General features: G+C 53.5%; 2 protein-coding genes and 2 non-coding genes across 8 annotated transcripts; 2 read left to right on the forward strand and 2 right to left on the reverse strand.

Moving 5' to 3' along the window:
* Positions 1–2,680: 2,680 nt before the first annotated feature.
* On the reverse strand, positions 2,681–23,466 carry WNT10B (Wnt family member 10B). 5 transcript variants are annotated; one of them, XM_054527200.2, is made up of 9 exons: positions 21,691–23,466; positions 19,106–19,224; positions 18,393–18,504; positions 15,002–15,142; positions 13,608–14,373; positions 12,613–12,726; positions 12,246–12,508; positions 10,114–10,487; positions 2,681–8,716 (listed from the first exon to the last, which is right to left on the reverse strand). In XM_054527200.2, the coding sequence occupies exons 6-9, from the start codon at positions 12,684–12,686 to the stop codon at positions 8,258–8,260; spliced, it is 1,170 nt and encodes a 389-aa protein (XP_054383175.1). In that variant the 5' UTR covers positions 12,687–12,726; positions 13,608–14,373; positions 15,002–15,142; positions 18,393–18,504; positions 19,106–19,224; positions 21,691–23,466; the 3' UTR covers positions 2,681–8,257. The 5 variants fall into 5 exon arrangements, with proteins under 5 accessions (XP_054383175.1, XP_054383177.1, XP_054383174.1 ...); XM_054527202.2 differs by having other exon boundaries at positions 14,990–15,142; XM_054527199.2 differs by having other exon boundaries at positions 13,608–15,142.
* On the reverse strand, positions 2,901–2,999 carry LOC112136006 (small nucleolar RNA U13). The gene has a single exon (XR_002917218.1). It is a non-coding gene; the product is annotated as a small nucleolar RNA U13 (small nucleolar RNA).
* LOC112135884 (U6 spliceosomal RNA) lies at positions 17,735–17,836 on the forward strand. Its single transcript, XR_002917118.1, has one exon. It is a non-coding gene; the product is annotated as a U6 spliceosomal RNA (small nuclear RNA).
* Positions 20,206–25,065, forward strand: WNT1 (Wnt family member 1). The gene is made up of 4 exons (XM_002823172.4): positions 20,206–20,936; positions 21,660–21,913; positions 22,616–22,881; positions 23,344–25,065. The coding sequence occupies exons 1-4, from the start codon at positions 20,833–20,835 to the stop codon at positions 23,830–23,832; spliced, it is 1,113 nt and encodes a 370-aa protein (XP_002823218.1). The 5' UTR covers positions 20,206–20,832; the 3' UTR covers positions 23,833–25,065.
* The last annotated feature ends 916 nt before the right edge of the window (positions 25,066–25,981 follow it).

Here is a 25,981-nt window from a genome sequence, read left to right on the forward strand (position 1 = left end):
CCAGCATCGGGATATGGGTGAATAGTCGTTGCTGTGGCATGCCTTACCCAGCCAGACTTCATCTTTATTTCTTAATCTGGGCTAGCTGCAATCCCCTGAGAGCCCTCACTGCACCATTGTTGTTGCTCACTATTCCTGAGACTAGATTACTGTGGGGTCTGAATCAAGAGATCCTTTCCCGTAAGGAAGAGGAAAGAGAGTGATGAACTTAAGAGGCTAAAGGAAAACAGCTGGACTCTTAGCCAGTTAAGTTGGAACTTGAAAGACGGAGAGTGGAAACCTAATATTCAGAAGTGTGGTTTGAGGAAGTGTGCCTAGATGAGTGGGGATTTTAGTATCCCAAGGAAAGGTGAAGGACTCTGCACCCATATTTCTTGCTTCCTACCCACTCCTACTTCCCTCACACTCCGTTTTGCACCTGGTCTAGACATGCAGAACTGCCTTGAAACAAAAATAGCTGTGATAGAAGGGCACTAGTAATGCTAAGAACAGAAGGTTCCTTTTTTTTTTTTTTTGAGACGGAGTCTCACTCTGTCGCCCAGGCTGGAGTGCAATGGCACCATCTTGGCTCACTGCAACCTCTGCCTCCCGGGTTCAAGCGATTCTCCTGCCTCAGCCCCCTGAGTAGCTGGGATTACAGGCGTGAGCCACCGTGCCCGGCCAACAGAAGGTTCTCTAAGTGCCCTCTCTCCTCATTTACAGCAGTATAAGGGAACGAACACATGGCTCTTCCCTAAGGCTTGAGTCAAAATTGTTGCTCTTATGAATTTATTGCCTTGGTTGGTTTTGTTTGTTTGTTTTCTTGCTTCCAAGGAGAACTAAACTGGGGCCAGGCCCTGTGTTCACACTTGTAATCCCAGCACTTTGGCAGGCTGAAGTGGGCAGATCACTTAAGGTCAGGAGTTTGAGACCATCCTGGCCAATATGGTGAAACCCTGTCTCTACCAGAAAATACAAAAATTAGCTGGGCATGGTGGCACACACCTGTAATCCCAGCTACTTGAACTGAGGCCAGAGAATCGCTTGAACCTGGGAGGCAGAGGTTGCAGTTAGCCAAGATCGTACCACTGCACTCCAGCCTGGGCGACAGAGCAAGACTCTGTCTCAAAGAGAAAAAAAAAAAAAAGAAAAGCTGGTAGATGCCATATATGTCGATCTCCTTATCCTCATCAATCCCTGGTGTATGCACTTACCAGTCCCTTAACCCAGTCTGTTTTCTCTCTTATGTTAACCTGATAACATGACCCTAGAATGTCAAGCTAAGGGGACCTTAATTTAAGATGGTAAGGGATGAGATGGATGACAAGAAACCTGTTTATAACAAGGAATTATATCTGTCCTGGGCACTGCTATTAAGGGCTGCTGCCCTGCTAATCTCTGTGGGTTGTTTTTTGTTTTCGTGTGTGTTTTTTGTTTGTTTGTTTGTTTTTGAGATGGAGTCTCGCTCTGTCACCCAGGCTGGAGTGCAGTGGTGCAATCCCAGCTCACTGCAACCTCCGCCTCCCAGGTTCAAGCGATTCTCCTGCCTCAGCCTCCCGACTAGCTGGGACTACAGGCGTGTGCCACCATGCCCAGCCAATTTTTTGTATTTTTAGTAGAGACAGGGTTTCACTGTGTTAGCCAGGATGGTCTCAATCTCCTGACCTCGTGATCCGCCCGCCTCAGCCTCCCAAAGTGCTGGGATTACAGGCGTGAGCCACGTCTCTGTGTTTTTTTAAGATACGGGGTCTCACTATGTTGCCCAGGCTGGAGTGCAGTGGCTATTCACAGGAGTGATCATAGCACACTTCAGTCTTGAATTCCTGGGTTCAAGTGATCCTCCTGTCTCAGCTTCCTGAATAGCTGGGATTATAGACGTGTGCCACTGTGCTGGGTAGTTCTGTCAGGTGTGTTTCTGTTGGTGGTTTTGTTTGTTTGTTGCTTTTTTTTTTCTGTTTTTGAAACTGGGTCTTGGCCGGGCGCAGTGGCTCAAGCCTGTAATCCTAGCACTTTGGGAGGCCGAGGCAGGCGGATCACGAGTCACGAGGTCAGGAGATCAAGACCATCCTGGCTAACACGGTGAAACCCCGTCTCTACTAAAAATAAAAAAAACTAGGCAGGTGTGGTGGCAGGCGCCTATAGTCCCAGCTACTCCGGAGGCTGAGTCAGGAGAATGGCGTGAACCCAGGAGGTGGAGCTTGCAGTGAGCCAAGATCGCGCCACTGCACTCCAGCCGGGGTGATAGAGCGAGACTCCGTCTCAAAAAAAAAAAAAGAAAAAAAAAGAAACTGGGTCTTGTTGTGTTGCTGAGGCTGGAGTGCAGTGGCGCAGTCGGCTCACTGCAGCCTCAACCTCCTGAGTTCAAGTGATCCTTACCACCTCAGCCTCCCAAGTAGCTGAGACTACAGGTGCACGCCACCATGCCTGGCTAATTTTTTTTTTTTTTTTGAGACAGTTTCGCTCTTGTTGCCCAGGCTGGAGTGCAATGGCACAAACTCCGCTCGCTGCAACCTCTGCCTCCTGCGTTCAGGTGACTCTCCTGTCTTAGCCTCCCAAGTAGCTGGGATTATAGGCATGTGCCACCACGCCCGGCTAATTTTTATATTTTTAGTAGAGACAGGGTTTGACTATGTTGGTCAGGCTGGTCTTGAACTCCTGACCTCAGGTGATCCACCTGCCTCGGCCTCCCAAAGTGCTGGGATTACAGGCATGAGCCACCATGCCCAGTCACCCAGCCAATTTTTATGCTATTTGTAGAGACAGGGTTTTGCCATGTTGCCCAGGCCAAACCCGTAAGCTCAAGCAGTCCTCCCATCTAGGCCTCCCAAAGTGTTGGGATTACAGGCATGAGCCACCGCGCCTAGCCCAGCTCTGTGTTTTTAAGGGCAAAAGACACCTCCATATTTTGTTGTTGTTGTTCATGTCAAATGGATAGTGTGCCAATGTAACAAGGTTTGAGGGTGGCACATCTCACATGTGTGTAAACACCCAGTCATTATGCTTATGAACTACAGAAGGATCTTCCTCCAGTATTATTACTCCTAGAGTGGGTTTTTTGATATTTCCATGTGATTACTCTTTCATTTCTTTCTCTAGAAATTTCTAGTAACACTCCACCAGGTTATCCCACCACGCTGTCCACCAAAACTATGATTTATAAAACCTCCCTAGTGCCCTTACCACGTGCACATGCCTTGTGGAACTCGGACAAGGAGGTGGAACCTGTTGATATTCCTGCCCAGTGCTTCAGATCTTCTCAAGGTTGTATCCCCAGTGCAATAGAAGAATGGAAATGGTGACAGTCTAATGTAGTAAGCAGCAGGTACCATGGTATGTTAGTCAGGACTGATTAATGGGACTAGAGAATCTCCCGGTGCTTCTGTCCTTTACCTGTCTGGAGTCTGAAGAAGAAAACGTCTGTTGCACCATCAGAGTGGGCTGCCCATGGAGCAAAAGGAGCAGAGATAGGAGGAGTGCTGCCCAGCTGGCAATTAGCTGGCCACTGCCCCTCCCTAACTTCCCAGCCACTTGGTAAAGGCCAGCAGGAGTAGAACTCATCTGGAGCTGAAGAGGGACAAGAGGCCCGCCTTACAGTTCATCAGCCTTTCTCCCTCCCTCTGGCTGCCATTGGAGCCTAGTAAAAGCTGAAATTGTAGCCACCAGCTCTGTGGGTTGCATACTCCAACCCTGTTACTGACCCCAGCGCATGTGCTAGGAGCAGGGATAGGGAGTGGCGAAGGGGTGTGTTGGCCTTGCTGACAAAATCCATTTGGAATTTGTCAAGGTTGTGGTTTGGGGCTTAAGTTTGCCACAGAGTGTGTCTGATGAAAGAAGAGGGAACGCTAGAAAGGAAAGACAGACCCAAAGTACAGAGGAAGGAAACAGGAAAAAGCTGAAATAATCATGCTGTGACTCTGTTAGAGATTCTCCTTTCTCGTCCTGAGTGTGAGAAATTCTGATTATAAATATTCTTTATCATTATTCTCTTATATCCTATGCCCATTCTAAATGCATCCCCTCTTCCTTCCACACACACTAGGTTCAGTAAGTGCCTGAAGTAAGGATGGGATTTCTCCTGTCTCCATCAAATTTCCAAACCCAGAATTCTCAATGCTCAAGTGGAAATCCAGGACATAAAATTTGGCCATAAAGTTCTGCCCTAGAGCCCAGTGTGGTGACTCAAACCTGTAAATCCCAACACTCTGAGAGGCTGAGGCTGGAAGATCACTTGAGTCAAGGAGTTCAGGGCTGCAGTGATCTTGCCACTGCACTCCAGCCTGAGTGACAGAGCAAGACATTGACTCTAAATTTAAAAAAAAAAAAAAAAAAAAGTACTGGCTGAACACAGTGGCTCACACCTGTAATCCCAATACTTTGGGAGACCAAGGCAAGAGAATTGCTTGGGTCCAAGAGCTTGAGACCAGCCTGGGCAGCATAGCAAGACTCTCTCTTAAAAATAAGACAAAAAACAAACAAACAAAACTGTCCTATGGCCAGGCACAGTGGCTCACGCCTGTAATCCTAGCACTTTAGGAGGCAGAGGAGGACGGATAGCTTGAGTCCAGGAGTTTGAGACCAGCCTGAACGACATAGCGAAACCCCATCTCTACTAAAAATACAAAAATTATCCGGGCCTGGTGGTGCACACCTGTATTCCCAGCTACTCAGGAGGTTGAGGCAGGAGGATCGGTTGAGCCCAGGAGGTGGAGGTTGCAGTAAGCCGAGATCACGCTACTGCACTCCAGCCTGGGTGACAGAGAGATTACCCTAAGACCCTGTCTCAAAAAAAAAAAAAAAAAAGTACTGCCCTAACCTAATACTCCTCAAAATGTCCTCGCTACCTTGGTACTACTCTCATTTCATCTGATTTTGAGGGTAGCAGAAGTGTCTATTGTCTAGAGAAGTGGAGAGAACTATTTCTACATTCTCTGGCCAAAGAAATAACCTGTTAGAGTCAGCATCTGGCAGCTGCATAAGTGTGCAGTCTTCATGAAGTTCTAAATGTGTGATGCATATTCCTTTTCTGCATTGAATCTTAGAAAGATAACAGCTTAGGCCGGGCTTGGTGGCTGACGCCTGTAATCCCAGCACTTTGGGAGGCCAAGGCGGATGGATCACCTGAGGTCAGGAGTTCGAGACCAGCCTGGCCAACATGGCGAAACCCTATCTCTACTAAAAAATACAAAAATTAGCTGGGTGTGGTGGCCAGCACCTGTAATCCCAGCTACTTGGGAGGCTGAGGCAGGAGAATCGCCTGAACCTGGGAGGCAGAAGTTGCAGTGAGCCAAGATTGAGCCATTGCACTCAGCCTGGAAGACAGAGCAAGACACTGTATAAAAAAAAAAAGAAAGAAAGAAAGAAGGAAAGAAAGAAAGAAAGAAGAAAGAAAGGAAAGGAGAAAAGAAAAGAAAAAGAAAGGAAGAAAACAGTTTATGTATGTATGTATTTATTTACTTATTGAGACAGAGTCTCTCTGTCACCCAGGCTGGAGTGCAGTGGCACGACCTTGGCTCACTACAAGCTCTGCCTGCCGGGTTCACGCCATTCTCCTGCCTCAGGCTCCCAAGTAGCTGGGACCACAGGCGCCCGCTACCAAGCCCGGCTAATTTTTTTTTTTTTGTATATTTAGTAGAGATGGGGTTTCACCGTGTTAACCAGGATGGTCTTGATCTCCTCACCTCGTGATCTGCCCATCTCGGCCTCCCAAAGTGCTGGGATTTCAAGCGTGAGCCACCGCGCCCAGCCCAATAACAGTTTATTTTCAAAGATATTGGGCTAGGGCCAGGCACAGTGGCTCATGCCTGTAATCCTAGAACTTTGGGAGACTGAGGCAGGTGGATCACCTGAGGTCAGGAGTTTGAGACCAGCCTGGCCAGCATGGTGAAACCCCATCTCTACTAAAAACACAAAAATTAGCCAGGCGTGGTGGCACACACCTGTAGTCCCAGCTACTTGGGAGGCTGAGGCAGGAGAATTGCTTGAATCAGAGAGGTGGAGGTTGCAGTGAGCCAAGATCACGCCATTGCACTCCAGCCTGGGCAACAAGAGTGAAACTCCATCTCAAAAATAAATAAATAAATAAAAATAAATCCTGTTCTGTTTAGTTGACGTTATCTCTTAAAAGATAAAGGAATTATTTTACTAAGATGACATACAAAAGAGCTCTAAATGAGGAAGGTCATGGGAGGCTAAGACAGGCATATCGCTTAAGGTCAGGAGTTCAAGACTAGCCCGGGCAACATGGTGAAACCCTATCTCTACAAAAAAATACACACACAAAAAAAAATTAGCCAGGTGTGGTGGCATGTGTCTATAGTCCCAGCTACTCTTGGGCCCAGACTTGAGCCCAAGAAGTGGAGTTTGCAGTGAGCCAAGATCACGTCACTGCACTCCAGCCAAGGCAACAGAGCGAGATCCTGTCTCAAAAATAATAATAATAAATAGGCTGGGCACAGTGGCTCACGCCTGTAATCCCAGCACTTTGGGAGACCAAGGCGTGTGGATCACTTGAGGCAAGGAGTTCGAGACCAGCCTAGCCAACCAACATGGCGAAAACCCATCTCTACTAAAAATACAAAACTTAGCCAGGTATGGTAATGCATACCTGTAATCCCAGCTACTCGGGAGACTAAGGCACAAGGATTGCTTGAACCCAGGAGGAGGAGGTTGCAATGAGCCAAGATCTCACCATTGCACTCCAGCCTGGGTGACAAAGTGAGACCCTGTCTCAATCAAATAAATAAGGACAAAAAACATGCAAATAATTCCATGAGAGAACATGCTGGTTTTGCTGGTTTCCAGAGGGAAAAACTTCCATTTCAAGCATATGAATCTCTTTTATACATTTCCCATCAGTCTTGCATCTACATCCCAAGTTCACTCCTTTGGAACCAGAGAAAAAAGTACCTGTTCTTTTGGGTCCAAGTTCAGTGTTGAGATACATTTAGGACTGAAAAACTCCAGAACAAAGGCAACCTCGTGGTCTAGAACGAGGGTCAACAAACTGCAGCTAGGGGACCAAATTTGGTCTTGCAGCCCATTTCTGTGAATGAAGTTTTACTGGACACGGCCACGCTCATTCGTTTATGTGTGGTCTATGGCTGCTGTTGATCTATAACAGCAGAGTTGAGTAATTGTGGCAGAGTTTAATAGTTGGCACACAGACCACAAGTGTAATGTATTTACTATCTAGCCCTTTACAGAAAAAAAAAAAAACAAAAAAAAAAATTGCCAGCCCTTGTTCTAAGGCTAGTGATCAAGGTGAAATCTGGAGTTGAGGCACATAGAGAGTCAATAGGGCCTACATCTGGCACTCTAGCCCTTTCCACCTAGGAGTCCTTCCTGGTTTTTCAAAGGAAAAGTTGCCAACAAAGTCACTGAGATTAATTTCAAATCCTTTGCGGAACTCAGCAGGATATACATAAAGTCATTGAGTGTAGGAAGGTAGGAGAATTCACCTAGAAAAGAAGCTATGGACTGGGATCCCAAGTGTGGGTACATACATCACCATCTGCATCCACCAGTCCAGTAACTTAATTTATTTTAGTTTCAAACAAGAACCAAGAACAAGTCTCAGTACGATAAATTATCCATTCCCACCCTTCCTGCTGAAGAAGGAAAAAGAGGCTCCAAGAGTCATGGGAAAACCCCTTCCTTTGGAGGGTCCCCATTAACATCTGAATGGAAGGAGACAACTTCCCTAAGGGCCTGGACAGACAACTCTCTGAGGATTCAGGGGAGAGTGCCCCTCAGCACTCTGTCCCTTTCCCAAGAAAAACCTCTCTACCACTGTCTCCCATTATCCCACAAGAGGGAGCCCAGGCTGCAGTAGAGGAGTTTGGGGATAGTACATAGGAGTGGGTGATCTCTTTCTAGATACAGATCTTATGACTCCAAACAGTGCCTGGGGTTATCCCTCAAGGGAGGGGAGTGGTGAAACTATAGGGACTCCCCAGCCAAAAGGAGCATGAATCAGGGTTAAAGGGGCTCTGGAGTTGAGAAGTGGGAGGAGCAATACAGTGCATTTCATCTTAGTCCATTCAGGTGTCTAAGGAGCAGAAGAGGGGTGGCAGCTTCCCCTCAAGACCCTCCAATTGTTGGGGAGAAGGCTACACATCCCAGAGTCCACCTGACCCCCACCACCCCTAAAGCTGTTTCCAGGTAGATACTTTAAGCTTCCAGGGACCAAGAGTGACCTTGGAAGGAAATCAGAGCAAAGGGCTGAAAAGGCGCCCCTCTCACACAGTCCTCTTCCCCAGCCCCAAGGTGAGGCTGACCTTCACTTACACACATTCACCCACTCTGTAACCTTGCACTCATCACACAGCACATAGCAGCACCAGTGGAAGCGGCAATGGCAGCGCTCAACTCGTGTCTGCCGGAGCACATTGTGCCCACGGCCACAGCACAGGCTGCCACAGCCATCCAGCAGGAGGCTGGTCTTGTTGCAGGCCCGGCCCCTTGTCCCTGGGGAGCCCATAGTGGGGTCTCGCTCACAGAAGTCAGGAGACTTCTCAAAGTAGACCAGCTCTCCTGAGAGGCGACGGGGACGCAGACGGGGCTGGAAGGCTCCAGAATTGCGGTTGTGGGTATCAATGAAGATGGCCCGGCCCAGCCGCTCCCTCAACGCCGCCCCCACTGCCCGGAACTCTGGGGCCGCCCTCCAGCATGTCTTGAACTGGCAGCTGCCTGACGTGCCATGACACTTGCATTTCCGCTTCAGGTTTTCAGTTACCACCTAGAGCATCAGGGGGAGAAGAGGTGAAGCGGAGGGCAGCAAATAGACAGAATACAGAGGCACAGGAGAGGGAAGGGAACAGAGAACACAGGGAGGGACAAATGGAGGCAAGAATAACATGGCATATCAGAACAGAAAGGACATTGCAGTTAGCTAATAGCCAACTTCCTCATTTTGTGATGGCAGAATTGAAGACAGAGCAGTGTGATTTGTCCATCTTCCATCAACAGCTGGTAATAGAGCCAAGACTCAACTCTAGTTGTCCTGACTCCCAATCCAGTGCTCTTTCCATTGTAAGCACTTATAAAATTGGGAGTCTGGCCCACAGCACGCCTAAATTCTGTAGGGAAGGTAGCTGTAATAAGAGCTACTATGCAGTCAGCCAACGATGAGGCACTATGCTGGGTATACTATTTGCTAGTTCAGTCTGTTTTTTTGTTTGTTTTTGTTTTTTGAGACGGAGCCCTGCTCTTGTCGCCCAGGCTGGAGTGCAGTGGCGCCATCTCGGCTCACTGCAACCTCCGCCTCCCAGGTTCAAGTGATTCTCCTGCCTCAGCCTCCTGAGTAGCTGGGATTACAGGCGCATGCCACCACGCTTGGCTAATTTTTGTCTTTTTTTTTTTTTTTTTTTTTTTGAGAGGGAGTCTCGCTCTGTCGCCCAGGCTGGAGTGCAGTGGCATGATCTAGGCTTACTGCAACCTCTGCCTCCCAGGTTCAAGCAATTCTCCTGCCTCAGTCTCCCCAGTAGCTGGGACTACAGGCACATGCCACCATGCCTGGCTAATTTTTTGTATTTTTAATAGAGACGGGGTTTCCCATGTTAGCCAGGATGGTCTCAATCTCCTGACCTCTTGATCCACCTGCCTCGGCCTCCCAAAGTGCTGGGATTACAGGTGTGAGCCACTGCACCCGGCCTAATTTTTGTACTTTTAATAGAGATAGGGTTTCTCCACCTTGGCCAAGGTGGTCTCGAACTGTTGACCTCAGGTGATCTGCCTGCCTCAGCCTCCCAAAGTGCTGGGATTACAGGCATGAGCCACCGCGCCCAGCCCAGTCTGTTTTTATATATATAATTTTTTTAAATATAGAGATGGGGTCTCACAACGTTGCTCAGGCTGTTCTTGAACTCCTGGCCTCAAGCAATCCTCCCCCCTCAGCCTCCAAAAGTGCTGAAATGATAGGCGTGAGCCACCACACTGGCCTGCTAGCTCAGTCTTAATAACATTGTAAGATAAGTATCATTAGGTTCTTTACAGATACAAAACTGAGGCTGGGTGACTTGCTGATGGTGAGTGTCAGTCACTTATCACACTTTATCCTATCATTTCCCTGTGCCTCTCAAACTCTAACCAGGCCTCAAAAGCTGGGGAGACCCAGGACAAGATGTACACACATACCTGGCGCCCCACCCTGTTGTTGTGGATTCGCATTCGTGCCTGGATGTCCCGGGGAGCTTCCCTGGAATCCAAGAAATCCCGAGAGAACTTCTCTCCAAAGTCCATGTCATGGTTACAGCCACCCCATTCCCATGTGTCCTGGGGGCCAGGGCTGGGGCTTGAGCCAGGGCCAGGGCTGGGCAGAGAGTGGGGGAAACTCTTGCCTCGGGACAGTGCCTGCAGCTGCAGCAGTTTGGCCCTCAGCCGATCCTGCTCACCACTGCCCTTCCAGCCACAGCCACAGCTCACCAGCTTGCCCAGGCTGCAGGCCGTGGCTACTGCGTGCATGACCCCAGCAGCCAGCATGGAGAAGGAAAAAGCACTTTCTCGGAAACCTGGGGATGAGAAGGGTGTGATGGTGGAGGTAAGGTTGACAGGCAGCTGAGAGTGTGGAGGCAGAAAGAAATAAACAGCCCCCCTCCAACTCCAGAAATTCCTAACTGAATCCTGACCCTGCCATTCACCAGCTGAGTGATTTGGAGGAAAGTCATGGGACAAGGAAGGGTACAAAAAGCACAGAGCCTCAGATTCTTCATTTCTAAAGGGAGGCAGGAGACGATGGGTCAAGATGATCTCTGAGGCCCATTCTCATTCTGTAAGTCTGTGATTTTCAGGTGTAGATGAAAGAGCTAGCCCAGAGGGAGAGACCCCTGGAGTCGGGAGATGACTAAGAGGGAGTCCCTGAGGTCTTTGAAGATGTGTACAACCGAGTTCTACACCTGAAAGCCTTAGAAATTCCCTCAACCCTGCAGGGAGCTTGGGTGGGTGAGGTGGGAGCAGAGCCTTTGTGGTTCTGTTTTTTTTTTTAATTCACTTCAGGGTTAATCAGTCTTTTAACCAACCTACCTTCCACCATCCTAGCACCCCCAAAGCACTGGAGCTATGGAGCTGCCCTTCCGCTTCCCAGGATGTAGTTTTATATTTGCCCTTCAAGACTGCCCTTTTTATGTTTATCCTAACCTGCTATTACCCTATAAAACAGAGAGGAGGAGAGAGGTGGGGGAGTGATTTTCCCTAAGGCCCTCTTAAAAGGTTGGCTTCTTTGTTACGTTTTGGGGGTCACAGAAGCTCAGGATGCCAAGCCTTTCCCAGACTTAAATAAACATGCTCACCATTTGGGTGTCCAAGCCTTCCCCTACACCAGGCCCTGTGGGGAAGGAGGGGGACCCTCACTTCATTTTAGGCAGGGGCTCTCCGGAGCCCTGAGAAGATGAGAGACAGCACCCCCTTAGAGACCAGGCCTCTCCTACCCCAGGATCCAGGGCTCCTGGGCCAGCCCTCTGATCCCCCCAACTCCAACCCTCCAGGGGTGAAGCTGTTTGCACAAGTCTTGGGAATTCCCCTGCAGATGGCAGCTGCCTATTAACCCCATAGTCCCCAGAGCACTGCCCCCATCTCTGGGCTGAGCCCCCATGGGTCTTTACACCTCAGGGAGTGAACTCCAGCAGGGAACGGGGAGAGGCAGCCATGCCTTCCAGACCAGGCCAGCAGTGACCTGTTCTCTGCCTCTCCAGCCGTTCTTCACCTGCTCAGGTGAGCAACACCTGGAGCCCCCACAGCACAGAGGAGGGGACTGGCTCCCCAGCTTCAAAGTCATCAGGGTCTTTGTTCCCAGCTTTGGCTCCTGGGAACCCCAGCAATTAGGGGAGCAGATTTAACCCTTAAACGGTTGGGGGCGTCACCCCACCCTCGCTGAGACACTGGGGACACCAGCCTGGGCTTGTCCAGCCAAGATGGGGGGAGAGAAAATGGGGGAGGGAATGGGGGGCGTTTGAAGCTTCCAGGACTGGGGGCATCTCTTGTTCACAGGTGCAACCCAGATTAAGCTGAGTGGAGGCAGGAAAGGGGGGCCCTAGGGTAGGAGAGCAGGGACCCAGCTGCCTCGCCGGCAGCACGCAGGTGGAAGTTAGGCGCGCTGGGGCCCAGACGAGTGGCCAGACCTGGCTCAGAGCGGCTCCGGGGGAGGGGGCGGGGAATTCCAGGAGCGGCCCCTCCCGGAGCCGCGAAATCATCCCTTCCCGCCTCCGCGCGTCTCGCCCTGCCCCCCATCCCCTAGCTTCGGCGGCAGCGCCGACCCGCCCAGCCAGGCTCACCGCGCTTGAGGATGGCGCTGTGGTGCGGCAGGCGGCCGCCGCCCTCAAGCGCGGAGCAGTTCCAGCGCTGGTCGCGCAGCTGGTGCTGACACTCGTGGACCGCGATGTGCAGACCCTGAAGCGCGGACGCCGTCACGTCGGGGTTGCGCAGGCACAGGCCTAGCTGCCGCTTGCTTAGGCCGGACAGCGTCAAGCACACGGTGTTGGCCGTCAGCGGCGGCTCGCCAGGCAACTTCAGGCCCAGAATCTCATTGCTTAGAGCCCTGGGAACCAAGAAGGAGTCTGGGATCTGCGGTCCAGACCCCTCCAACTCTCCCCACCCCGGGTCGATGTTTCTATGGCCGGGGAGACAAGGGGAACTGCTCACCGACTGCACAAGGCCAGGAACAGGAGACCCGCGAGGCCCGAGGGCGGAGGCCGCGGCCGGGGCTCCTCCAGCATGTCGAAGCCCGGAGGCTCCGGTGGGCAGATCGATCAGGACCTGCGGGACGGGAGACTTGATGCGGGTTCAGGAATAGGGCGGCTCGCCTAGGGAACCAAGTGATGCCCTTCTTCGGGCTCCTAACCCACTGGTGCCACCCTACTGACCCTTCTCATTCCTCCTCAAACAAAACAAGAAGAATCACCCCTTGATTCCCAGAGTCCCTGAAGCTTGGAGGTCTTAAAGAAGAAGAGTCAAGGCGTTGTCCCAGCTCAGGACTCAAGCAAGCACCCCTGGAACCCTGCCCAATCAGACACAACGCCCGGCACACAGACACACACTCACTTGCAAACTCAGACACACAGACTCACAAACACTTGCTCCACAACCTCGCCTACTGCTCCCTTTTCCAGGGCCCCACGACTAGCTTCCCCGCCCTCACAGGGCTAGGGAGAGGGATAGGGAGGAGGTTCCCCACCACCTAAGGGGGTGTCACCTCCAGGTGTCATCAAGGGCAAGTAGGCTCCATGAGAAAGGTCTAAGAATGAGTTCCCCACTCACACTGCCCCCTCCCTGAGCAGCAAGGAAAGAGGAGAGGCTCCAGGTGCAGGAAAGATGGGGAGGAGAGCCTGGCTCCCTCCTAAAAGGGACCGTGGCACAGACTGAGTCCTCTTCCCTATCCCCCACCTTGCCTAACTACAAGCTCCCCTCCTCCATAGTCGCCCCTCTGGTCCTCACCCCTTGGGTCTCACATTCATTGCTTTCTAAATCTGGGGGCACTCCTTTATTCTCTGTGTCTTTATCTCTAGCAATATCTCTGGCTCTCTATGCGTCTCTGTGCTTCTGTGGGTGGATGCGTGTCTGTCTGTCTGACTACACACGTGCCTGTCTCTTCCCCGTGTGCACGTCCCTGCCCTCCCTGCTTTCCCAGGTCTAATTACCTCCAGTGGTTTGGGTGCGGGGTCCGAGACGGGCACGGTTGGGTTGCCTGGGCTTCACTAGTGCTGCTTAAACCGTGGGGAGACTGCGTTGGGTTCTGTCCCCTTGTCAGAGCCGCATTCTTCCAGGGCCGGGCCACTCCTCTTCACCGCTTCCCCAGCGCCGCCGCGGCCGCCGGGAGGAAGGGAGGGAGGAAGGGAGGGAGTGATCGAGAGAGCTAGCAAGCCGGCGAGCAAAGGACTGGGGGCTCTGGCTTTGCTCTCACCGAGCTCAGGGTGGCTCTGCCGGGCTGACGGAGCTGCAGCCCCTCCCCGAGCCTGGGGCTTCCCCACCCTACCCTCCACTCCCAGCCTTGACCAGGCGAATGCAGCCTCCCCCTCCTCCCAGCGCGCGCGCGCCCGCGCGCGCACACACACACACACACACACACACTCTCTCTCTCTCTCTGTCTCTCTGTCTCTCTCTCTCTCTCTCTCTCTCACACACCCTCTCCCCCGACGCCTGGGTTCAGGCTTGGCCCCACTGAAGAAGGAGGTGGCCAGAGTTCCTCTCACCTGATCTGGGGTCGCCAAGGCTGCAGGGAGGGTGTAGTAACCTTCCTAGGGAGCCAGAATGGGACCCAAGTGGCCACATCTTTCATCATTTCTCTTTGCGTCAGTTTCTCCACCAAGATCAGGGTGGCTGGAAGGCGCCTTTGACAAGACGAGGATGGAGCCGGACAGTCTTTGGGCTTCTCGGTGTGGGACAGTCACATGTGGCACCCACAACCTGAGTGCACCCGGGGTACTCAGAGCGGGCAAGAGAAGCACACGTCTGGGCAGCTTGGTTCCCACCCTCCTCCAAGCCCGGCACCTGCCCCTTTGGAGGGGTCAGCTTTGGCCTCAGAGTTTGGCCCTAGCAGAGGTTCAGGTAGCACCAAAGATCATCAGCCTGCCCCGATGCTTCCTTGCCTGGCAGGGATGCTTGCCAACAGAGGTATCCTACCCTTCTCGGGATTCCCCTGGTCTGCACTTTGGGTGGCCTGGATTCCTGCTCCAAGCTGTAGACTTGCTTCTTATGGGATGAGGAGGGCCTTGGGATCCAAAATTGAGCCAAGCCCAAGGGCAGCCGGGAAAGAGCCTGGTCTTGGGGTGCACAGGCAAAGGCAAACCGCCTTAGGGAGATCCAGTGGCAGCGAACGGGTTAGGCGCCACCGTGCTCCCGCCTGACTCACCCTCGAAGCTCTAACCACTGCGGGCTATTTTTGCCAGAGAGGGGCCCCAGGCTTTCCAGCCGCCCCCCGCCCCTGCCAGACCGCAGCCCAAGGCACGGCTGGCCCCACGCGCCCCAGGCACATTGACTCAGACTGCCCCCAAGCAAGCAGAGGCACAGGGATGATACCCACAACCACAGTCACCTCTTCCTTGGTGGTGGCGTTGCAGCTCTGCTGGGCAGCCAGCCTCCAGTCTGTGCTGCTGGAGGTCCTGCCCGTGCTGCAGGGGTCACTGTTGGATAGCGGGCACAGCAGTCTGAGACAGGAGATCAAGCGAACTTACATCTGTTGGGATATTTACAGATCACCTTTATGTGCCAGGCTGTGAGCACTCTGGGGAGGTGAAAGTGCCATGGTCCCTGACACTGGACAGCCTGGACCAGGCTGCTTTTCTCTGATTCCCTACCTCTGGGATGGGGAAGAGGGAGCACTAGAGTTCCTGACCCTCCTTCGCGTTTAGAGGACAAGAGCCAAACCATGTGTGGTTTTGGAGGTCACCAGAATCTGCAAGCCCCATCTCATAGTTTTCATCCTTACACCTGGATTCATGATCCCCGCCAGTGTCCTTATCCTTTTTCTCGCAGTCAGCCTGGGATTCCTGCCAGGTCCTTGGAAGAGGGGAATGAGGTTGCCTAAGCCTCTCTTCTCCATGGGGACCTCATGGACATTTGTATTTCTCCATGTGTCTCTGGGTCCCCCTTAGGTTTGGGATTATTTTTTGCCTTCTGATTCTACCCTTGTCAGGCTCCGGCATACAGCCAGGTGCCAAGAAGGGGCAAGGGGCAGAACTACTACAATAGGTTTCAACTTCTTGGTGACCCTAGATCTCCCCAAGCAGGACTGTCCCAAATCCAAGGACCCAGAGTCCTGCTCCTTCTCTCTACTGAAGTCCAACTCTGGGACAAGAGGCCACAGGCCGGCAGACTGGGTGGCCTGAGCTGGCCCGCAGTGCCCTCAGCCCGACCGGCTGGCCTGAGCACTGACCCGCAGGCGGCTAGAGGGCGGTGGGACAGGCGGGGCCTGGAGAGGGCTGTGGGTGCACACCCATTGCCTAATACCCCAAGCACGCGGCCAGCTCCAAGAAAGGGGAGGGACGGGAACCAGAGAGACCTTGACGTGGGTCGGGGCCAATGACAGGAGGGGGAAAGTGGGGGGCTTTCATCACGGCAGGGAGGGACTAGGAGCAAGCTGGTTCCCCTTCCCCTCAATGAGAAGAGTGGAGGGCTGCCCTTCCCATCCTAGGGATGGAGGGTGTAATGAGAGCAATGTGGGAAGAACACTGGGGCCCTGGAGGGCGGGGGTCAAAGAAAAGAGTGGGGGCCCCTGGAGATTGGGGGATGTCGAGCAACTGAGGCGGTGGCTAAAGCCTCAGAAGCCTCCTCCTCCTCCTCCCCCCATGTTTGCCTTGGCCCGGGGTCCCGGGTGACTCATCTGTTGCTGAGCCGCTGATAGGGGCGGCCAGACCCGGGGAACCCAAATTATAGGCCCAGGAGGGATGGATGCGCCCGTGGCGGTGAGCTCAGCTGCACTGCCCACCCTCCGCTTAATGCGCCTTCTGCTGCAGCACCGTAGGCCACCACCTGGAGGCACCAAAGGGTCTGCGGGCCGACTGTATACTGGACTTTCAGGAAGGCCCCACTTTCAGCAGTCCACCCCAACAAATCCGTGGGATTACCTTAGACAGAATTTTGCCCCCTTCTCAACTCAGGCCTAATGGATGGGCTGTGCCTTCCCAGCCCAAGGGGGCAGTGCTGCCTGCGGGTGCTTCAAAGGAGGGTAGGCTCCTCTGCCCACAAACTCTAAACCCTGGTGCCCTGCTTCCTCCCCAGATCCCAAAGTCAAGGCAAAGCCCCTCCCCCCTCTAACATCTCACCTCTAACCCTATTCCAGGGGGGTGGTTTGCTACTGATTTTCAACTTCAAGCCTTTAAAGTCATCCACGGTCAAAATTGATACAGAGAAAAATGAAGCAGGGTAAAGGAGATTAGTAGTGGGATTCTATTTTATAAAGGGGGAGGGAAAACAAACTGAGGGAACAAATACATGGAGAGATCTGAGGAAGAGCATTTTAGAAGACAGAAAAGCAGGTGCACAGACCCTTAGAAAGGAGCATGCTTCGTTCAAAGGATTAGAAAAAAGGCCAGCGGGGCTGGTGGGGAGAAATTCACAAGGAAGAGAGTGGTAGGCAGTGAAGCTGGAGGGCTAGGAAGGAGGCCCCTGTAAAGATTTTGGCCTTTACTTTGAGTGAGATGGGGACTCACTGGAAAATTTTGAGCAGAGAAATGAACTAATCAGACTTCTGTTTTAGGAAAGATGGCTCTGGGCTGGGCGCAGTAGCTCATGCCTGTAATCCCAGCACTTTGGGAGGCCGAGGTGGGTGGATCACGAGGTCAGGAGTTCGAGATCAGCCTGGCCAACATGGTGAAACCCCGCCTCTACTAAAAATACAAAAATTAGCTGGGAGTGTTGGTGGGCGCCTGTAATCCCAGCTACTCGGTATGCTGAGGCAGGAGAATCGCTTGAAATCGGAAGGTGGAGGTTACAGTGAGCCAAGATCATACCACTGCACTCCAGTCTGCACAACAAGAGCAAAACTCCGTCTCAAAAAAAAAAAAAAAAAAAAAGAAAGAAAGAAAGAAATTGGCTCTAGTAATTAAATCAACCCTTTTGATTTTTGCAGTAAAATGGAGCACTGAAATGGAGCAATCTTGGGCAGTAACGTGGGGTATAATGAAGTTTTTGGGTTTTTCAGATGGGTACTATTGCAGCATGTCTGCATGCTTATGTGTATGTTTCAGGAGAGAGATAAGTGGATGATGCAGGAAAGAAAGAGGGGACAGTTGATATCATGATTATTTGATCTAAATAGAAATTTGGGTGCTTGTTTTGGCAGCACATTACTAAAATTGGAATGATACAGAGATTAGCATGGCCCCTGCACAAGGATGACATGCAAATTTGTGAAGCATTTCATATTTTAAAAAAGAAAAGAAAAAGAAATGTGAGCCAGGTCATAAACAATGTGACCCAGATCTAGGGGCCTTACCCTCTTCCCCCCTACTCCTGGTGGGTGGAATGTTGGAACAAAGCACAGTGGCTCCTTTCCTCTCTTCCCACCTCTGCTTGACAACAGTGGTCAAAGACAGGGCTTCCATATTTTCCAGCCAGCCTCCGACCCTCACGGTGTTGTATCAATCCACCAGGCCAAAAGATGTGACCCAGGCCCCAGTGGGAAGAAACTCATAAGGGATAAAGGACAGGCTCCCCATGGTACATTGTCCATTTACTTGAGCCATCTATGCTGGGTGCTCTCTGCAGGGACTACTGGCTTTTGGATCTATGGAGGATGCTGGACCACTACACCTTTTCCCTCCGGGGTGGATCCTTGGAAGGGCCAGATATACTACGCTGGGCAAAAGAGAAGAAAAAAGGGAAAGAAGGACATTTCTTTCTAAAATAACTTCCATCAGGTTTCATTTGGGTTAATATACATCTCATTTAAAACACAAGTGCCCAGGAATATTAATGAAACTTACCTGGCATTTATTCCTTAGAGTGATTTCCCTGCCTTAGAAGGGAATCCTAGTCATTTCTGGGACTTGAGACTTTAGGTTCAGGCCTGGGGAAATTTCTCAGTCAGAAGGCATCCTAAGGGAGATGAAAAAAAATGAGAGCTAGAACTCAAAAAGGGAGGCAGGACGGCCCTAAAAATTATTTTTACCCATCAATTTTGAGAAGGGTTCCCAGCCTGTAATTGCTGCACACTGGCAAGCAGCTGGTAAGGTCGAAAGAGCATGGGCTTTGAATCAAATTGGTCTGGGTTTTAATCTGGCTCTACCATTGATTCATTTATTAGACATGGACCTTGGACAACTGCCTGATCTATTTTTAATTCTGCAAAATGGGGAGAGAGAAGAGATCTTCCCTGCTTCCAGGGGCCATGTGTGTGGTGGTGGGGCATGATAACCAGGCTGGCAGTGCCCCCTATTCCCCATATAGGGAAAAGCAGCCACTTTTTTTTTTTTTTTTTTTTTTTGAGATGGAGTGTTGCTCTGTAGCCCAGACTGGAGTGCAATGGCGTGATCTCGGCTCACTGCAATCTCCACCTCCCAGGTTCAAGCCGTTCTCCTGCCTCAGCCTCCCGAGTAGCTGGGACTACAGGTGTGTGCCACCACACCCAGCTAATTTTTGTATTTTTATTAGAGATGGGATTTCACTATGTTGGCTAGGATGGTCTCGATCTCCTGACCTTGTGATCCACCTGCCCCGGCCTCCCAAAGTGCGGGGATTACAGGTGTGAGCCACCGCGCCCAGCCTGTCACTTCTTCAATAGGAGGCCTAAGTGGCCTTGAAGCTGAGTAGGAGTCCCTGGGAGAGAAGAGAAAAGTGTACAATGGATGAGATGGTCACAGGCACTCTGGGTATCCCAGTGTGGTGGGAACTAGAGCTTTGGGGGAAGACAGAAACTTGGCAGAAACATCCAAAGAGAAGCAAACACATGGAGGCACAAGTTTCCTAATCTAGGTTCAATGCAGCCAGCAACCCTTGTCTTCCCAGTCCTCTCCATCACCATACATACATTGGACATCCGCACCACTTCCCATCCTTTCTGAGCCTAGGCCTCAGAAACTTAGCCACTCCAGGCTGGGTTCACCTCAATACCATCTTGGTTGTAGGCTCAGCTCTCTCCACCAATGACATGCACTGGTTGACACATACCACAGTGTGACACACCATAGGATGCCACGAGGTACAAAGGGCAACAGAATGACGCATACACACATATTTAATCTTCCCATGCACATGCTCATCCACCCACTCCACACACAGTCCAGACACTCTGCATCCCTCAATCATGCTTCTGAGTCTCCTGTCGACAGTCGCCACCTCCTTCCTGACACACTGCCCCAGGCGGTGACTGTGACAAGGTGACTCCATGACCCTTTCTGACTTGAGCTAAATTCCAAAATTCTTTGGAAAGTTTCCTAACATCCTTCGTCAGAACAAGGAGTTTCTGCACGTACCAACACACAGGAGGATGCACCCTCAGAACACAGCACATTCTCACTCTCACCCATATTCACGTTGTCCCACTTCACACACACACACACACACACACACACACACACACAGCCACTTGTGCGCTTCTTCTGGCCCACATGAGCAAACTGCCTGTTGCTTTAGGTTTCTCTCCACCGCTAGGCTCCTTTTGGTTAGTTCATCCCCACAACTCATCCCCGGGATTTCCCTGACCACAGCCGCACTCACGCCCCCGTCTCCCCTTTTTCCTTCTCTGTCCAGCCATCGGGGGTTCCTGGGCGGTTAAGCATCTCCCCGGAGTCGCTGCCCAGAACCACAGCTTTCCTTCCGACACTCAGGATGGGGGAGAGAGGGGACGTCGGAGGGGCCCGAGGTGACGTCGAGGCGGGCTGGGCCCCTGGCGGGCTCTCCCCGCAGCACACTCTCGCCGCGCCCCCTGGCGGATGCTAGTCCTCGACGGGCTCCGGACGTTCAGCTGAGTGAGGCGGGCGCGCGTGGGAGGGTGTCCCAAGGGGAGGGGTCCGCGGCCAGTGCAGGCCAGGAGGCGGGGGCCACTGGGCAGGGGGCGGGGGTGAGCCCCGACGGCCAACCCGTCAGCTCTCGGCTCAGACGGGCGGGAACCACAGCCCCGCTCGCTGCCCATTGTCTGCGCCCCTAACCGGTGCGCCCTGGTGCCACAGTGCGACCCGGAGGGGCAGCCTCCTCCCGTCACTTCAGCCAGCGCCGCAACTATAAGAGGCGGTGCCGCCCGCCGTGGCCGCCTCAGCCCACCAGCCGGGACCGCGAGCCATGCTGTCCGCCGCCCGCCCCCAGCGTTGTTAAAGCCAGACTGCGAACTCTCGCCACTGCCGCCACCGCCGCGTCCCGTCCCACCGTCGCGGGCAACAGCCAAAGTCGCCGCAACTGCAGCACAGAGCGGGCAAAGCCAGGCAGGCCATGGGGCTCTGGGCGCAGTTGCCTGGCTGGGTTTCTGCTACGCTGCTGCTAGCGCTGGCCGCTCTGCCCGCAGCCCTGGCTGCCAACAGCAGTGGCCGATGGTGGTAAGTGAGCTGGTGCGGGGTCGCCACTTGTCCCGCGGCACAGAGCCAGGGGCCAACCCTACCCAGCTCCCACGCTCTGGGATCCGTCTGCCGACAGGCTCCCTCCCCGCTCTGACTTCCCTCTGCGACACCGAAGGGCGATCTGGCATGGAGCTGCCCCAGACTCCAGCTCTGTACAAGTGGGGCGAATGATCCGCCCGCGGAGGCCCAAGATACCCCAGGCAGGGAGCCCACTCTCATCTAGCACCGTCCTTCCCCTTTGAGCGCCAACTCCAGCCTCACGGCGGTGGCCTCACCACAGGTTTCCCCACCTCGGGAAGTGAAGGGCCAGGAGCTCGCCTAGAAAGGAGGGGAGAAGAGGGTGGGACTCCTAAGCATTTCACGCCTTGGGTGGGCAAGAACTGCAGGCCATGATATCTCGCTCAGGCTGACCGGAAGAGGCTCGGAGATCCAAGGTAGACACTCGGTCTCCGGGTACCTCCTCTGTCCAGTCTCCGGACCTAGGGCTCAGGCGAGCAGCCCTGGGACTACTGGGCACACACAAGTCTGGACGCCCAGTTCTTTCAAATTAGTGAGCCTAGGAGAGCGGGGTCATTAGCGTATTATTAATCTCCCGCCACTCTCTCCAGCCACATACCCCCAGGAAGAGGACCGGGTGGCACAGTTTTTATGGTTAGGGTGCGGATCCCCTTCCTGAGCCTGAGCTATCATACGTCCCACCAGGGGTATTGTGAACGTAGCCTCCTCCACGAACCTGCTGACGGACTCCAAGAGTCTGCAACTGGTACTTGAGCCCAGTCTGCAGCTGTTGAGCCGCAAACAGCGGCGTCTGATACGCCAAAATCCGGGGATCCTGCACAGCGTGAGTGGGGGGCTGCAGAGTGCCGTGCGCGAGTGCAAGTGGCAGTTCCGGAATCGCCGCTGGAACTGTCCCACTGCTCCAGGGCCCCACCTCTTCGGCAAGATCGTCAACCGAGGTGGGTGCCCAGGAAGGCGACGCTTCCGGGAGCAGGGGAAACGCGGGGTCACCCCCAGGGCACGGGCGGGCGAGTTCAGAGAAGGTGTCCAAGGCGCCTGGAGGGTCACACAATCAACCTTGCCAAGTGCCTCGTGCCCAGCGCCAGCTCAGGGCCAGACTTCTACCAGGCGTTTTCCAGCCGTGCACCCTGGAAACGAAGCTTAACTTTTCTGAGCTACTGCCCCAGATAAAGAAAGTTTCGGGTCGCGGACGCCGGCTGACCGCCGCTTTCCGCCAGCCTCTCTCAAAAGCTCCTGGGAAGCTGCTCTCTGCAGGCGTGTGTCTGGCCTCTCGCCCAGCAAGGCTTGCATCGCCAGAATGGGCTGAAAGTTTTGGGCTGCGAAGAAGTCTTGGGGATGTATGGTTCTTCCGCTCCCCTCTCTTCGGTTTGTCCCTCTGGGGCTGCTCCACTTCCGCTATCGAGCCAAAATGCGCCCTGGAACCTCCCAGTAAGGTGTGATTACGCCCGTGGACGTGGCTGCGTGCCCACGCACCTGCTTTCTCTACTAGCCCTAGAGACCAGCTTTCCAGCACTGTCGGCCCTGGCTCTCAGGACTCTAAGTGCGGAGTCGGGGGTGGGATTCCGGTCCCAAGCCCTTCATGAGGGTGCTGGCCGCGCCCCGCGTACCCCCTCGCTGATCCCCGCTCCCTTCTCCCACAGGCTGTCGAGAAACGGCGTTTATCTTCGCTATCACCTCCGCCGGGGTCACCCATTCGGTGGCGCGCTCCTGCTCAGAGGGTTCCATCGAATCCTGCACGTGTGACTACCGGCGGCGCGGCCCCGGGGGCCCCGACTGGCACTGGGGGGGCTGCAGCGACAACATTGACTTCGGCCGCCTCTTCGGCCGGGAGTTCGTGGACTCCGGGGAGAAGGGGCGGGACCTGCGCTTCCTCATGAACCTTCACAACAACGAGGCAGGCCGTACGGTGAGCTTTGAGAGGCTCTGCACCCTAAGCGGAGCAGCAGGGGCCAACCTCGGGCTGGGGAAGTGACGGTCGGTGAGATAAGGCAAGGGGCACCAGGAGAGGGCGTCCTGGGAGAGCCGGAGGCTTGGAACGAAGACGGAGAATAGAGGAGACAGTGGCTGAGGGCAAAGGTATGCCTGGCCCGCGGACAGGTAGAAGAGGTTGCAAATCAAGCACAGTCTCTTCGCCGTACAGATTCGAAAAATAAGCCTGAGAGGCCGAGACTGACTCGCCGCGGCGGAGCAGGGCTGGGCAGGGTTTCCAAATCTCAGCGGAACATTTCGCGCCTCCCTTCCCCTGGGCTCAGCTAGGCCTGGGCCTTTGCTGAGGTCCGGCCCCCGTGGCGTCCGGGAGAGGGCAGTGTCTGGGAGGGTGACTCTGGCCCGGTGCCCTGGGACACTCTTTCTTCCCCTATCCCCGCAGACCGTATTCTCCGAGATGCGCCAGGAGTGCAAGTGCCACGGGATGTCCGGCTCGTGCACGGTGCGCACGTGCTGGATGCGGCTGCCCACGCTGCGCGCCGTGGGCGATGTGCTGCGCGACCGCTTCGACGGCGCCTCGCGCGTCCTCTACGGCAACCGCGGCAGCAACCGCGCTTCGCGGGCGGAGCTGCTGCGCCTGGAGCCGGAAGACCCGGCCCACAAACCGCCCTCCCCCCACGACCTCGTCTACTTCGAGAAATCGCCCAACTTCTGCACGTACAGCGGACGCCTGGGTACAGCGGGCACGGCAGGGCGCGCCTGTAACAGCTCGTCGCCCGCGCTGGACGGCTGCGAGCTGCTCTGCTGCGGCAGGGGCCACCGCACGCGCACGCAGCGCGTCACCGAGCGCTGCAACTGCACCTTCCACTGGTGCTGCCACGTCAGCTGCCGCAACTGCACGCACACGCGCGTACTGCACGAGTGTCTGTGAGGCTCTGCGCGGACTCGCCCCCAGGAACGCTCTCCTCGAGCCCTCCCCCAAACAGACTCGCTAGCACTCAAGACCCGGTTATTCGCCCACCCGAGTACCTCCAGTCACACTCCCTGCGGTTCATATGTACCCATCTCTCCCACTTCCTCCTACCTGGGGACTCCTCAAACCACTTGCCTGGGGCGGCATGAACCCTCTTGCCATCCTGATGGACCTGCCCCGGACCTACCTCCCTCCCTCTCCGCGGGAGACCCCTTGTTGCACTGCCCCCTGCTTGGCCAGGAGGTGAGAGAAGGATGGGTCCCCTCCGCCGTGGGGTCGGCTCCTGACGGTGTCATTCTGCCTGCTCCATCGCGCCAGCGACCTCTCTGCCTCTCTTCTTTCCCTTTGTCCTGCGTTTTCTCCGGGTCCTCCTAGGTCCCTTCCTGTTCTCCTGCCATGAGTGCAGACCCTGAACCCACACCTGGGCATCAGGGCCTTTCTCCTCCCCACCTGTAGCTGAAGCAGGAGGTTACAGGGCAAAAGGGCAGCTGTGATGATGTGGAAATGAGGTTGGGGGAACCAGCAGAAATGCCCCCATTCTCCCAGTCTCTGTCTTGGAGCCATTGAACAGCTGTGAGCCATGCCTCCCTGGGCCACCTCCTACCCCTTCCTGTCCTGCCTCCTCATCAGTGTGTAAATAATTTGCACTGAAACGTGGATACAGAGCCACGAGTTTGGATGTTGTAAATAAAACTATTTATTGTGCTGGGTCCCAGCCTGGTTTGCAAAGACCATCTCCAACCCAACCCAATCCCTCTCCACTCTTCTCTCCTTTCTCCCTGCAGCCTTTTCTGGTCCCTCTTCTCTCCTCCGTTTCTCAAAGATGCGTTTGCCTCCTGGAATCAGTATTTCCTTCCACTGTAGCTATTAGCGGCTCCTCGCCCCCACCAGTGTAGCATCTTCCTCTGCAGAATAAAATCTCTATTTTTATCGATGACTTGGTGGCTTTTCCTTGAATCCAGAACACAACCTTGTTTGTGGTGTCCCCTGTCCTCTCCTTTTACCACTCCCAGGCTTGGAAGCTTACCTCTCTCAAACAAATAGAATATGCTGTTGGGGGACTGGTTTCCTAACCTTGCCAGAGGACCCTGAGATTCTGACCCTTGGATGACCCTAACGAGGCCACTGGGAATCCAGCTCTCCTGAGAGAGGAACCTGGTCGGTAGCCAAACAACCCTGCAGGGTTCTTCTTCCTCGTGGAACAGCAACTGGCTGTGTGATATGGACAGGTGCATATACTCGGTGAATGGGGGTTAAACAACCTCAGTGCCTGCTTTTCCTGCCTGGAACAGCTGTTGAGAAAATAGCTACTATTGAATGATAACTGTGACCATCTTCCAAAAAGTAGGAAGAGAAACTAAAGCAGCGTGCTGCTGCCCCTGATGTGGAGCTATTGGTCCCTGAAGCTTGGCTTCTTCAGCTGTGGTCAGGGCATTGGACAGGGGTGAAGTCCTTCCACCACCAGAAAAGTAAATACTGGCCTGGGGCAGTGGCTCATGCCTGTAATCCCAACACTTTGGGAGACTGAGGAGGGTAAATCGATTCAGCCCAGGAGTTTGAGACCAGCCTGGGCCACACAAGCAGACCCCACCTCTACAAAAAAAAAATATATATATACACATATATGTGTGTGTGTGTGTGTGTGTATGTACGTGTGTATGTGTATATATATATATATACACACTATTAGGTATCATATATGTATATATCTATCTATCTAATAAATACTTTATTAGGAGCCTCACTCCCAATCTTGGGCTCAGGGGGATCCAGATAATAGGTGATGAGCCTGGTGCTGGACTGAGAAGCTCAGAGATGCTGGTGGGAGAGAAGGGAGAAGGTAGGCTAGAATCCAAATGCAGGCTAGGCTTAAACCGATGTCACCAAAGGAAACCCTAATGTGGTCCATAACCAGACTACTAAGCTAGCCATTCCCATAAAGAACCAGAATGAGGATTTTGTTACTAACACCACCAATGTGATACCTCTGTGTGCACATTCGCCAGAGTCAGCGGGAGTTCTAATCCTACCCACGGCCCTAAACCTATCTCTAACTCTAATCCTCTTCCTGTCCCTAGGTCTAAGTTGAACCTTAGCCTTAACCCTA

Source organism: Pongo abelii, chromosome 10 (genome assembly GCF_028885655.2).
Source record: "Pongo abelii isolate AG06213 chromosome 10, NHGRI_mPonAbe1-v2.0_pri, whole genome shotgun sequence".
In the NCBI taxonomy this organism is placed as follows: Eukaryota; Metazoa; Chordata; class Mammalia; order Primates; family Hominidae; genus Pongo; species Pongo abelii.

Coding starts and splice junctions, on each gene's coding strand:
- WNT10B (XM_002823171.6), bottom strand. CDS start 12,686: ATGCTGGAGGAGCCCCGGCCGCGGCCTCCGCCCTCGGGCCTCGCGGGT. Junction 10,488..12,245: donor CAGCGCCATCCTCAAGCGCG/GTGAGCCTGGCT, acceptor TCTCATCCCCAG/GTTTCCGAGAAAGTGCTTTT. Junction 8,717..10,113: donor ACAACAGGGTGGGGCGCCAG/GTATGTGTGTAC, acceptor CTGATGCTCTAG/GTGGTAACTGAAAACCTGAA.
- WNT1 (XM_002823172.4), top strand. CDS start 20,833: ATGGGGCTCTGGGCGCAGTTGCCTGGCTGGGTTTCTGCTACGCTGCTG. Junction 20,937..21,659: donor AACAGCAGTGGCCGATGGTG/GTAAGTGAGCTG, acceptor ACGTCCCACCAG/GGGTATTGTGAACGTAGCCT. Junction 21,914..22,615: donor CGGCAAGATCGTCAACCGAG/GTGGGTGCCCAG, acceptor CTTCTCCCACAG/GCTGTCGAGAAACGGCGTTT.